The sequence below is a fragment of the Amblyomma mixtum genome, chromosome 9, assembly GCF_055824585.1.
Source record: "Amblyomma mixtum isolate Tamu chromosome 9, ASM5582458v1, whole genome shotgun sequence".
Lineage (NCBI taxonomy): Eukaryota > Metazoa > Arthropoda > Arachnida > Ixodida > Ixodidae > Amblyomma > Amblyomma mixtum.
The window spans coordinates 102,450,298-102,464,503 of NC_143020.1; the positions used below are offsets into that span (position 1 = coordinate 102,450,298).

The window sequence follows — 14,206 nt, forward strand, 5'->3', positions numbered from 1 at the left end:
GCAAAAGGCACCCACCCACACTTCCTGCCTTGCCCTGGGACGAATAAGTCGAGACTGCGGTCTCACACCCACCATTATTCTCTAAAATTGTGCTGATTTTGCGCACCAATAGCAGCCAAGCTTGAACAAACCTACCATTCATCTGTAAAAGGGCCATGTGCTTCGACAACTGATTGATTGATTGATTGATTGATTGATTGATTGATTGATTGATTGATTGATTGATTGATTGATTGATTGATTGATTGATTGATTGATTGATTGATTGATTGATTGATTGATTGATTGATTGATTGATTGATTGATTGATTGATTGATTGATTGATTGATTGATTGATTGATTGATTGATTGATTGATTGAAGAGATACCTGCGGCATAACAAAAGCTTTAACTTTATGTTGAAAATATGCGCATTTGCTGAACTTCTCCGCTCATTTTTTTCGAAAACGGATTCTTTCTTGACTTCTTCTCAAGGCTGTCAGTGAAGCAAGCTCAAGCGATAATTCGTTCGGCTGCTCCTCAAGCAATAACAAAGCTGCGTAGTTACGACAAACTAAAGCGGATATGTAATCCCGAAATTTTTCAAGTCAGTATAGCGCTGCAAGCATCGGCAAGATGCGATTCTTTATAACTGCAGTGTCAGAAGTTTTCAGGGCAAAAATCTGCACGTACACTGAAATGATTCATTCTAAGCGAGACGCAGTGCGTTATTGCTTCTGAAAACATTTTTTGAAGTGGAAGTTAGCGTGCGCTGAAAATCGTTCAACTGAAACAGATTCCCGTGGGATACAGTGGAGCTTCGATGGAGGAATGCACAAAAGTTTGTTTAACTTAAGGATTTGTTTAAGTAACACCCGTTCAAGTGTTATTTTACTGTACACGCCTTGAAGAAAATCCTCGTCGTTCTCGTGATGTACACTCATCTTGACCAAATTTACCGGTGGTTTCGATTTCCTTTTGTTATTTCTATGTTCTTGTAACGCCTTTCTTGCGTCGAATGATCTTAACTTGAAATTAACCAGTGCATCGATGGCAAGGCAGTGAGTGTCTGCGCTGGGAGAGAGTGTATCATGAGTGTAGGTTATCATGAGTACTAGGCTTAACGTTTCCTCACGTTGCGAAGAACAATCTCCTTTTGAGGTATGAATTTGAAAACGGCTACTATTCTTACTGTCCCCCTTTGCTCTGCACACTTCCCTCTCACATCACGTTTCACGCATGCCTGTCACTTAAACCGCTCCATCCGCTTTCCTTTCGTTTTCACTCCCTGGCCCCAGAGGGCGTAAGCTGCACACTTATTCAGCATGTCCCGCGCTTGCGACTCCCTCACTCGTCTTGTTGCACAATAGGACGACACAGCTGCACGTTCTGCGCAGATTCTGACGTAGCTTGTGACGTAGCTTGTGACGTAGCACTGCCACAAGCACGGCGAGATGGAATGGCAAGAGCAGCGCTTGTTGGCAGCTCTCTTTATTCAAGGAACGAATGCCAAGCTCTAAGTGCAGTCGAGATGACGTGCGAATTGTTCCCCGCAAAAGGGCAGGAAGAAAACGACAACGCTTAGTTTCGTAATCGAACCAAGAAGAACGTCCGTTCTTTACGTAACCTACGAGGCTACGCTCCCGTTCGCTAGAATTACACGCGCATGCCCGCAAACACCAGTGCGATTGTGAATAGAACTGGTGGGCCGGTATGTGTTCGGAAAAGGAAGGCTGGGTGTTTCTCTGGAATTGCCCCGACTGGCATTTGAGGAACGCCCCCGAAAAGGTGTCTAATCTCGAAAAAACGATGGTGTCCTAACTGAGGTGACCGATTTGGTTTGAGAGTTAGCTGGCGTTTGTTGCCGTATTGAAACGGGAACTTTTTCCGGTGGTCGCCAGGAACTAGCCGAAATTCGTGTTTGGTTCGTGTAAAATAATGTGTGACGTCTCTTTAACGTCATAGAACCTGATCTGAAGTCAGCGCAAAAGCAGAAAAAAGTATGCTTGAATCTTTTTATTCATTAGTTACACAAACGACAAAAAGTATTTTACCAATACTCCGGCAAAAAAATTCTTTGAAACCTCTTTTCATCAAGAAAATAAAGAACCTGATACTGTGAGGCCACAAAAGCCAATCTGCATCAAACGGGAAGGTCTCTGCTAATGCAAGTCAACTTCGTAGAGGAGAATAATGACTTCGCCCATCTCCACAAGCAAGAGCTGCCACTTACCGCTTATCTTGCTGTTCTCCTTGCCGTGCCTTGACTGTGCTAGCAACACTCTATTCAGTCGTTCAGGTGCTAGCGTAGATCACTTTCTTTTCTGTTATACGGGGCAATTTATCGCGCGGTACTCGTCAACCGCTACGGCGGTGCCCTCGCAAAAGACTGATTTACGACCTCGAATACTGAAGAGCAGTTCTCTGTTTAAACGACGCTCTGTTTGTTGTTGTTTTTTTTTTTACTGAATAGGTCAGCAGCAGCTTGTGAGCGCGAGGTGCTTTCGGCATTTCAGCTCAGCGACGCATTTCAGGGTCCTTTATTCTCGAAAATTTACTTCCGGTTTCGCACGGATGGAACAGTTCTCTTTTTAGCGCTCAATTGATAACAGAAATCCGGTAAAATTTGTCATTAGCGCTATCTCCTCGCTTCTGCTGTAATATTAACTACTATTCACTATGAGTGGCTATTAATGTCACGTCATATTAAAGACGATGCGTGCATGTCACGAACGTGCCTAATTTCAGGCCACATATGCAAAGTCGTAGCACGTGTTCCGCCATGGCACATGTTTGGCCGCTGCCTTTATTTCTCAGAGCACAAGATGTACGTACGTGATCAGAGGATAGTAATTCACTGTAGATATGCTTCCAAGCTATTGTGAAAAAGAACAGTTGGCCATCCCATTGAAAAAAGTCATGTGACAGTTGAAGTCCGCAGTAAATGTTTTAAATATGGAAAAAATTCATTGAAAGTCCCATCAGCCTGAAAAAGAAGACCCGCTAGAGGAGAACCAGCTATCAGTGAAAACAATGACGACCCAGTGCAATAAAAGGATGCCTTACAAGATATTTATTGCGTCGTTTCAGAGACTTATACGTTACATTTGGCGCAGCCGACAGGATAGAAATTCTAGTGGTTGCCAGGACGCTCACAAATCGTTTAACCATACCAACTCTCCAGCGGAATAAAAACAAGAACTTCGTTAGACGCCATCTAGGCTTCATTATGTAGGTAGCGAACCAGCGGTCAAGGCAGTTCAGGTCATGAAGGATTATTTGTTATTTGTTGAGGAGTCAAACTTCTAGGACAAACTTCGAGGCCGTAAAGAGAACAGTCTTTTGCGCAGTGCACAGCTGTTGCGCGTTGGTTTACTCTCGAAGAGTCGTTTTGTCTCACCCTGCCTTCTCTTGCCCTCTTGCAGAATTTCAGAAGAGACAAAAAAAATCGCACGTTCCTGGATTCCGAAACCACTCGAAATCAGTACTCTTCCGAGTATCGAAGCGACAACTGTATTCGACAGGTGGGTGTGCCTTCTATGTGCACGCATCCCTCTCCGCGTTCGGTGCCGGTTCGCCGTGATCTCATAGGGGCCACTTAACCCTGTGTAGTTTTAATGGTAATGCTCGTAGCACGGCTTGCAGCCAGTCAGGATTCATAAAGGACCGCTGAACTTTTCAAAATCAGACAGACCTCAAGGTGCTCTATCCTAATTACTCTTTTCTGTATTCTCTGTTTCGCCTACACTCGCGCCTTCTTCAACCTACCCAATATAGGACGTGTAGGGAGTTGCTGCTACACATATATGGTGCGGGAAGTCGATATCCTTCGTTTTTTTTTTACAACTTGACAAAAACATGCATCTTCTTAAACCTCAGTCTAGGTGGCGCCACCTACCTGCTTTTCTGTTTCGCGCTGGAAAGATAATTCCACCGCAGCTTTCAAGTTAAGTGTCGAAATGGTACACTGTCTCGAAATTCAGGTTCCCCAGCCTTCATCTGCCTCTGGTTTTTCTCTTAGAGTACGATATCTTCATGCAGGCCGCGAAGCTACTTTCCTGTACTCTTCTGCACTTAGGACACTGTCGATTTTTTCAAGTTCATTATTGTTTCTTTTAGTGCAGGTGCGCGTTGCAGGCGATATCCCGTGATGAACATTCTTTTTATTTATGCTAGCACTGCAGGCATCATTTCCTGCTTAATCCCAAGTTTCGTTATGTATAGTGGAGCGAACCGTCTCCTAGATCAGAACAAGGCAACTTTGGGCGGATAAGCATGGCTATTAATCAGCATCACCCGTTGCGATGAGAACTTGCAATCAAAATTGATTGAGAGTCAGTAAAGCGATGTTTTATTTTTTTTTTCATAATTAAGTTTACTGACTATTGTGGAAAAACAACGCGTAAAAGCTACCCTTAGTACCAGTGTGTTAGAGTAGGGCACGTAAAAGTGCAACTCACGCAGTATTTTCATTGCCTACTTATTAACTCTTGAGAGCACCGCGTTGAAAAGATCACAATGAGTCTGATATACCATAAACACCAACGTTTATGGAAACCTAGAATAGCATGCGGAAAGGCAATAAGGAAGTATTTTTTTTTTTGTCTCAGATTGGAGATAGTTCGGGAGAGCTTGGAAGACAAGTCATACATTAATTTAAAGGGGTATACAGGGTGTTTCACCTAAGACTTTCTGCAATTTTTAAAAATAAGCTATTTGAATTAGATGCGCGCTTTTTCTGGCATAGCATTGTCAGTGGTGTAGTACATCATAATTCAACTAAGACGTGCTAACTAGCAGGCTTGTTAACCAATATTTAATAGTTAACTTTTAAACTATTACTGTTGGGCTCCTTAATTATTGAGAGGCATGTAGCCCACCGTAAGTAATGTCCATATCCGTTTTTAGAATTTCGAGAACGCGATTATCCTCGGCGCTGTGGCCCAACAAATTTTGGCTATTTCGACGAGTTAGGTTCACTGGAGAGGTTGCTTTGCCTGCAAGCTTCTCAAACCGCATGTATTTTGGCACGATGTAGGCGAAATTTGTTGGGCCACAGCGCCGAGGATAATCGCGTTCTCGAAATTCTAAAATCGGATATGGACATTACTTACGGTGGGCTGCATGCCTCTCAATAATTAAGCGGCCCAACGGTAATAGCTTAAAAGTTAACTATTAAATATTGGTTAACAAGCCTGCTAGTTAGCACGTCTTAGTTGAATTATGATGTACTACACCACTGACAATGCTATTCCAGAAAAAGAGCGCATCTAATTCAAATAGCTTATTTTTAAAAATTGCAGAAAGTCTTAGGTAAAACACCCTGTATATTTGCGGTTATATGCGATCAACAAAGCATAAACAGCGGAAACCAAACTCCTATCACTGACTTGCTCAAAAGAGGGCAACAGTACCGCATCTCGCAGTCCGTACACTCGAAACAGAAAGCAGTAAGAAAGGAATAAGCTGTCCTCCAACGCACTCTCTTCTATAAAAGGGAGTTCTTTTGAGGACAACCTACTCTTTTTGTACTCCCATATAAGCGCATTTCTGATTAGAATGTAGCTCTTAGCTGTCATCGAAGCCCTCATATACCTGTTCTTCAGCCAAGTGCATGCTAACCTAAGGACTCTGACACATTCAGCAGGGAAAACTGCTATGCTGTGCTTCTTCATTTATCCAAGCTTGTTTTGTTGCTCCTTGTATGGCCCCGAGAAGACTTCAGAAACCGGTATCGATTATTCCTCCTGAATTTTTCCATCGTCCAACCTAGGAATCACACCGGCCATAAGATCTCACCGCCGATGGTCATCTCGCGCGGAGATAGAAAATATGTTACAATAAAAAAGAAAAACGGAACTGAGCGAGCACGGTACACCTGGCTGAACAGCCTCCTTGCTCGAAGTGTTTCCAAATTTGTGCGGGCTGAAATGAGACCTCGAGAGCACCGCTTCCACGCCCTGCCTCTTTATAGCTTGAAATTATATGCCGCGTTGCGAGAACTACGTCTTCGGCTTCCACAATATTTCGCGGTTTAAGTGAGGCTTTGCTTCGCCTTAGTGAACATCAGGTGCTAGACGAGCGATTTTCATTAATTAGAGTTCTCCAAAAAAAGTCTTAGCGCAAGTAAAAACAAATTTAATAAGTTTTTCTCTCTTTTTTTTTTACCCGGGGTAAAGAGGGAGGGATATGACTTGATTACCTTTCCGTCGATGAAGCTTGCGCGCTGGTGACCTTTAAGCCGCGCTTGTATTCCATTAGAAAAGGAAAGTAATTACGCTGTTCTCAACTTTACCTAGCGCTTAAAAATTTTGAAAATACGTTGATTGGTTTTCAGGGGAAAATATATCTTTGTAATAGGAGAACCATTTCGCTTAGCGCCCACTCAAGCGCAGCCGTACGGCTACTAATTAAAGCTACACAGCTTTCAGAGAAATTTGTACTTAAAACAAAAATTATTCGTGGCGCGGGATTCGAGTCAGTGACCACCGTCTGTCTGCGGCAGTCGCTATACAAACTGAGCTAACCAAAGCGGCTAGAAAATGCGAAGGATGGGTGAGAGCGAATTGATGAAGAAATAGAAGCAGGCACGTTGTTGATCGATTGTAGTTGGACGAACAACGTTCCGCTTCCTTGTAGGGGAACCTCCACCTTGCGTTCAAGAGGTTCTGGGTTCGATCCCTAATGCCACTGGGTACCCAATGGTTTTATAATGTCTACAAGCTTTCCCCCGGCGTGGTGCTTGGTTTTTCTAGGGGTGTATCATTTTGGAAAAGGGTCTTGGACAAAACCTCCCGCTGCGTTGACGGGTCGGTGTTTTGCTCCGCCCTCGAACAACTTAAATCTTCCTCGTGTGGTAACTTCAAATACTGATCAGTAAAGGAAAACTACTATAAAAATGTTCTTTTCTTCGGTTGGTAAATTCACAAGTAAACAAGCGTTACGGTCATCAGCTGCCAGTTTGACTTACTACTCAAATTAACCTGTCATATATTAGGGCGGAAACTTTGGCACAAATGTGCCGTAATGCGACAATTTATTTTTCTGCCCTTCTTTTTTCATTACACTTACTTTGTCTTCCTTTTTCTTGTCTCGAAGCCGACTGAACCTTTCCTGAGGCCGCACACCCATTACACAGTACGCCTTAGCCTCTGCGTTGTTGGGCTTCGCCGCACTAAGGCTCTGTGTGAGGGAAAGCCAGCTTCGACGAAGACTGTGAACAATATGCGACAAGCTAGCAGGGCAAGAAATGAGACTAATCAGTTATTTAGTGGAGGAAGAGCGCAAGACTGGTTACGTTGAACGAAAGGAAATACAAATATGCCTGTCATGTCGTCCGTGTGTTTGTTGTTGTTTTTTTTGTAACCTACCTGCCGCGTTATTTTTCATAACTATTGCAGAAGCTTTCGAGGTCCCGCTAGTTCAAAATTTATGCGTCAAATATGAGCAATATCTTCGCTGCTCTCTTGATGATTATTTATTAACCAAAGTGGTTATTTATTAACCAAAGTGGTTATTTATTAACCATTTATTAACTCAGGCTTTTACCTTTTTGCGGCTGGGCAGTTCGGAGCTCGCTGTTTTGCCGAAACCGTCCTTACGCCGTGAGTGAAATTCATTCCATTTGTGTTCTGTATTTGGTTCCACGTCTTTATTCCGGACAAACTCTTCAAAGAACTAAAGAACAGGCGCTGCGCTAAAGCCTGAATTATGAAAACGGATTGCGATATAACGTTCATGCTCCTTACCGCACATGCAATTTCCGGACATTAAAGCAACTTTTCTTGCCGAATCTACATATCTGACTGTCAGTCCAATTTCTCAAGCATTTCACCCAGTCCCAGAGGTGGCGAGCAGCAGGCTAGGGGAAAGCTTGTACTCATTGTACCACCGGTCGGTACCTGGTGACACTGGGGATCGAACCCAGTGTTTAACGTAATCAGTCAGAATACGTTGACTCACACCGAATAGTCAATGGCATGGCCGGCCTTTCGCTTCGCTTTCATCGAAACATGGCGGCTGCGTTGGTTTAACGTCCCAAAGCGACTCAAGCTATGAGAGAGGCCGTAGGAAAGGGCTCCGGAAATTTCGACCACCTGGGGTTCTTTAACGTGCACTGACACCGCACAGTACACGGGCCTCTAGAATTTCGCCTCCATCGAAATTCGACCGCCGCGGCCGGGATCGAACCCGCGTCTTTCGGGTCAGCAGCCGAGTGCCATAACCATTGAACCACCGCGGTGGCACTGCGTGCTGAATTGGGCATTGATGTTTCTTTTTTTTTTTTTTACCGAAACTTTGGTCATTGTGGGCGCCATTGATAATAGCTTGGACGGATGGTGCTTGTGCAGGCGGATTAAAAGGGTGTTCATCATTTGTTACAGGCGCGAAAAAAGACAGAACACAAGACAGAAATACGGGACGAAGCGCCACTCACAACTGATTTATTAGGAGAAAACATGCACAGATGTGTTCCGCTTTATTGCCTCTTAAAAGGACAGTAGGAAGCGTTCATCGACAAGCATGCTTAGAAAGCAACTTTACGTGTTGTTGTGTTCAGTTTTTGTTCGGCTCTTGTGAACTGTACGTGAGCGCGTTTACAGTAAACACGGCTAAGATATGGCCCGAGTTTAGACGCAGTTCTGTGCCATCCAGCTCAGCTGACAGGCGTCACTTTCGTTGGCAGCGCCATCTATAATCTAAGTCGTGCGTGCGTGGTAGGAGCGTGATAAGAAACGTCGCTGAGACGATTGCGGATGCAGGAAATAAACTTTTTGCAGCCTCCGCCAAACTGTGCCACTCTTAAAACTTTGATTTCAGCCTCTTCTTGCGGGCTTTAAGTTTTGATGTTTTTTTTTTTTTTGTCGCATCTTTCTTAGTGGCACCTCTTTGACAATGGAAGATGGACGCAGTAGATAGACTTCTAAGTTAGGGATTTCACCTATGCGGCAATTTTCATAGCTAGTGCCGCTCTCACTGCATTGTCTACTAGCATGCGCTCTTATCATTTGTTTGTTTTTTTATCGCGCATTTTAGCGCGCTTAGTTTGGACGTTTGGTGCGCTTTGTACAAATCCTCTCCGTGCACTTCAGGCAGCAATTTGTCTAGCTTTGCTTCCGAAATTTCGGCGCCAACTTTTTGCTTCCTTCGATTCTGGACGTGCGTCAGAGGATAGGGTACGATTGGCTGGATATGGAGCGTGCTACATTTTGTTACGGTGCATTTAATTCGGCGATACGCCCCGCAGTGATGGCTCACTGGCTTTGGCATTCGGCTGCTGGTCCCAATCTCGCGGGTTCGAATCCCGGCCCCGGTGGCCGTACTTGGATGGAGATGAAGTACAAATGTACGTAGCTCCCGTGTTCTGTGCGATTCCAGCCCACGTTAAATAACCTCAGTAGGCCGAAATTAATCTGTAGTTCTCCACTGCGCCGTTCCTCATTGCCTGTGTGTCTATTCGGTACGTTAAATCCAACAGTTTATTTATTTATGTACATACTCCAGACCGTGGTTACGTCCATGCAGGACGGGTACATTCATAAAACCCCAAAATCGCAGCAATCAAATATATAGCTGCGCAATATATACCAGAAAAATAATACATAATATACCAACATGAAACATGGCTGAGGAACATAGGTCATATATTTTGGGATATATAAGGTTTCGTTAGTGAGTTTCAGTCGGTTATGGTGCATGGGAAAAAGAAAAACTTCTACAAATTGGTTCTGGCGAAATACGGTGTTAATAAATCTGTCTGATATTGTCATGTTCCCCTTGTTAGCATTGGGAAAAGATAAGAAGAAGGGCCAATTCGGAGTTTATTGTTAAGAAGTAATGAAAGAAGATGTAAACGAAAATTTCTCCTTCTCCACTGCAGTTGTTCAGTACCGTTAGCATGCATCAGTTCTGAAGGTGAGTCAGTGGGTAGAAATTTTGAGCATATGAACCTATCTGCTTTCTTTTGTTTTCTCTCGAGATTCTTTTTTTTAGACTTCGTATACGGGTTCCGAATTATGCGCGCACATTCGAGCTTGGGTCTAGTTAGAGTATTACAACTTAAGACCTTAACGTTAGCGGGGGCGTTCTAATGGGCGGGCGGTACGGTCCGTGTTTTCCTGCTCCGAGAAACGAAAAACGTGTTTCAGTGGGTAATTACGACCAAATCCCGTGTTCTTATTGACCGAGACTGATTTTGTGCTACTTAAGGCAATCAGGGCTCTGCCCCGAATCGCCGGTTTGAATACTCCGTTGGGCAAATAGTTGAAAAGCTTCGCCCTGTGTCGCACGCTAAACTGAAAGCATGCGTTAGGTAGTGCAAAAAGAACGCCCCTTACATACTCCATTCAAAGAGATTATAAACTTATAAATATTTTTCATTAATGTTTGTGACTTCTATTTTATTTTAGTGCATTATTATAACCTTTAACCAATGCACTGTACCCACTCCCCCCATGTAATACCCTCGAATGAGGGCCTTTGGGGGTATTTGGAATAAATAAACAAACTGTCGAGCGGAAGCATCAGGAAGTCAAGCTCTGTTGGACACGTTTATCCGATAATAAATAATATCCGATAGTAAATAGTTTCGCGACGTTCAGCAAACATAGGAGCGTCACATGATACCGGATACACCTATCTTCGAAGTTTCCATACTTAAATCGCGAATAGTTGATGCTGTTTGTGGCCCTGGGCGTTGCGGCAAATACCGCGAGGCCTTTTCCCCGCATGCTTTCATTTTGTTTCTGCTGTTTTTCTTCCTCACTCCTTTAAAAAACTAATGTCTCCACATTCGGCAGATTTTTGTTGCAGCTTCATAATTTCTAAGTACGGAATGTTCGTGAATCGCTGCTTCTGAAAGAGCCCAGCTTTAACTGCACATGCGTAATATAAGAGTTACGAGAAAAATCGTTGCCACTACGCTCGGGGGCATTTCTTTACCGACAAGTCCAGCGAAAAATCGTCGGTTACAAATTCATGCTGTATATATATACACACACGCACACAAGTTGTTTCGTGCTCTTAAACTGCACTCTGGGCTGCTGGGCTGAAAGGCACACCGTATTGAATAGCCCGAAGTTATTTTCAACCACCGGATGCTTTTGAAAGCACCCTGACGGGTCTGCGTATTCTTGCTGTCTTCTTGGTTCCTTTCGTTTTTTTTTTTTTTTTTTTTTTGCCGCGTATTGGTTTCTCAGAGTGCCGTCTTCAGTTTTTGTTGCGAAACCACTACTTCACTAGCAATCTTGAAAAAGCCGATTGGTCTCTCAAGCGTCGACATTTTACCCTTGACCTTTGACCCTTGAGATGAAATGACTTGGATACGGTGCGGCTAGGGTAAGGGCACGTGGTACGAAATTTTAAAAGAAATTGCCGTGGAGAGCTATGTAAGGCAATGTCTTTACAAGCGTTTAGCGAATTCGAAGGACAAGTTAAGACAGTGTTTATGCAGTAGTCAAGCTAATTAAAAACCAAGTGTTTTCGCACGTCATACTCTATTCAACGGCGTTAAAACTCATTACTTTTTTTTTTCTTGCGCTGTAACTCCGTGCTCAAGAACAGAACGCCATATCCACTGAGCCAGACGACCAGAAATCTCCCAAACAATTCGCTCTCCTACAAAGCTTGGAATAGGCAGCGTTGACTGTAGACCAACACCGTGTTTACAAGCAAACCAGGGATTTTCATCAGGTGGTTCCGACTGACGCTGAAAAGTAGGCCTAGCGCCTATAGGAACAAACGGAAGCAAACGTTTTTAAAGCAGCTTTCTTATTTGACAGTGAACCTGTGATATCCTGCCTTGGAGAAGCTTGCGCTATTCAGGGGATAGAGCGCCTTCGAGGGGGTATATCAGGCTTCACATCACAGATCAATCGTGGAGTTTTACAAAAATAGCTTCGAAATTAGGAAGCATACTTTGCCAGACCCTTCCTCAAAGCACTCGCCCACTGTTAACTTGCAGCCGCCTCCATGAGTGCAATGTGAAACGAGAAAAATATTTCTGAATGTTTTGCTTACATGTGTTTCTACGGGCCGCGCCCCCGTTCCGTACCCCGTGCAGAAAGTCACTCCCGTGCATGGGTGTTAAAAACATACACCGCTTTCTAAATGACGCTTCATACTTTCAGAACCTGTTCTAGGATAAATTTATTTGTACTGCATGAAGGGAGGACATCGCAGGTGCATTGCTAAATCAGGTACCTGCTTTGAAAACTTTTGTTTCTCTGTATTCCTACGGGTGCTAAGCCTACTCTTCATTCCCAAGTTTTTCACCGGTCATTCCAGCCGGCGAAAGCAACGCCACCGCATCTGGCTTACATCACAGATCGGCGTTGGTCTATAGGGCAGTCGCACGATAGCACCTTCTGGTGTGCGAACGCCTCCACTTTTTCAAAGCCGGCCACATAGCTTGGCTCGTAATGGTAGCCCATTGGACGCCTTGCTTCCTTTACTCGTCGCAATGTGGCGCCACTTAACAGGGAGCAGTTTCTTACGCCATAGAGTGAATTACCGGCATAGTTGGCAGATGCTCCCCTATAAAGCACCGCCTGCCGAGTGAAAACCAAGAACACATATTTGTTCACCCATTTTCTGCGTAGTATGTGGCTAGTCTTGGGTAGCTCTCTGTCTCTCTCTATCAATGCGCGGGCGGAACAAGTGAGAGAATGGAAGAACGGATACGAGAAGAAGGCTTGATTTGGCGGAATCAGCTGAGCAGGAAGGCAGTGAAATCGAGGAGGAGTTATGCTAACCCAGCCACATGACGTGAATTTGATAAGAGAAGGCACATTTTCAAGAACGCCATCTATATGGCACAGGTTGTCCTAATGAAGGATGGTGTTCTCATTGGAGAACAACGCGTTTTTCGGTTATCATACACAGCGAGGGCGAGTCGAGAGGAAGGTACCTGTGTAGACATCGCTCCGAGAAAAAAAATATAGAAAAGCTAAAAATATCTCCAGATCAGGTACCGTTGATTATCAGAGCGAATAATAAGGATGTGTAGGGGAATCCTTCTAAACACTCGCGGGCTTCTGATTCATGATTCCGTGCGGCGTCAGAGCAGTTTCGGCGGCAATTTCTCAACGCCACCCCTCTCGTTAAATCCTCATCTGGCCGGCGTCCCTTGCCAACTTCTTTTTTGGCGATTTCTTTCTCTATGCCTATCATTCGCGTCTAGCTCAGATCTTTCGCTCTTCATTCCTTTCTGAAGTGAGTGTGCTGAGGATGATATTGTCGGGAAATCTCGAAGAAACAAGCACAGCGCTAAAAAAGAGAAACAAAGACAGAAAACCACAACCCCGAGACTCGTTGTCTTCGAATTGTTTCGGTAGATTCTTTTTTAATCATTCTTCCTTGTTTCTCTGGGGTTTTTTTTTCTTTTCTTGTTTAAACTTTGAAGGCGGTCGGCGGGAGAGATGTGGGGGAGTGGCGACTGGAGGAATAGAGAGGAAGAGGGTCGGGGTGTCGATTTCAACTCCGATCTCGGCGAGACTGTTCTCCACCAACCATTTGCTTCACTTTCGGACGCGACAGCGCTTTCAAAAGTCTAGATCTGCTTTCTGCATATGTATTCCTCGTCTCGAAGCGCGCCATGTGTATTCTCAGACACTAACGCACGCACACACACATACATACAAACATGGGCTTCAAAGCAGGAACCGGAGACAGCGCGGAAAGTGTTCGAAGCGAGGATAGAAAGGCGTTCCCCCTTTCCCCCTCAGAACCCGAAACGCGAGTCCGTACAACCCGCAAGGAAGTGCAAGACTGGCTTCCATCGGAGCCGGCGGGTGTAATAAAAGCGCAGCTTCTTACCACGCGCTCAGAAAAAAAAAAATAAAAGCGGCGCCAAGAGCGAAAGACGTTTGATGGGAAACACACGCCCTATAACGTCCTCTTCCACCTTTCTTCCCTTTATTTTATTTTTATTATAAGACGACTGCAAGCAGAGTGAAAGGGATGCGTGAAGAGCAAACAGGAAACGGGGAAAAAGAGATAGGGAGAGGAGGAGGGGAGTGCGCTGGTCCGGTTCTTTCCAGGGAGCGATCGGTGCGACGATAAGGAACGCGTAAAGAGGTTTTTCGGGAACACCGCCGAGCGCAGCTCGCAGAAGAGTTTTGGAGCGAGGGATGGTAGGGAAGTTGAGGGTGGCAAGGTACGAAGAGAGTGCCGGATTGGGGAAGAAACCGGGGGAGAATGGTATAGCTCCTGAAAAATGCATTCCTC

The 14,206-nt window shown here is 44.5% G+C and overlaps 1 protein-coding gene across 4 annotated transcripts in view; it reads left to right on the plus strand.

Moving 5' to 3' along the window:
* LOC149330409 (cGMP-inhibited 3',5'-cyclic phosphodiesterase 3A-like) overlaps positions 1–14,206 on the plus strand; it is a 321,644-nt gene that overhangs the window by 220,572 nt on the left and 86,866 nt on the right. For 3 of the 4 annotated variants that reach the window (XM_089560952.1, XM_089560953.1, XM_089560955.1), the window contains exon 2: positions 3,406–3,504. The exons of the other annotated variant lie outside the window; for it this stretch is intronic. In XM_089560952.1, coding sequence (XP_089417078.1) covers positions 3,406–3,504 — 99 coding nt within the window. The remainder of the gene's footprint in view (positions 1–3,405; positions 3,505–14,206) is intronic. 4 annotated transcript variants of the gene reach the window in all.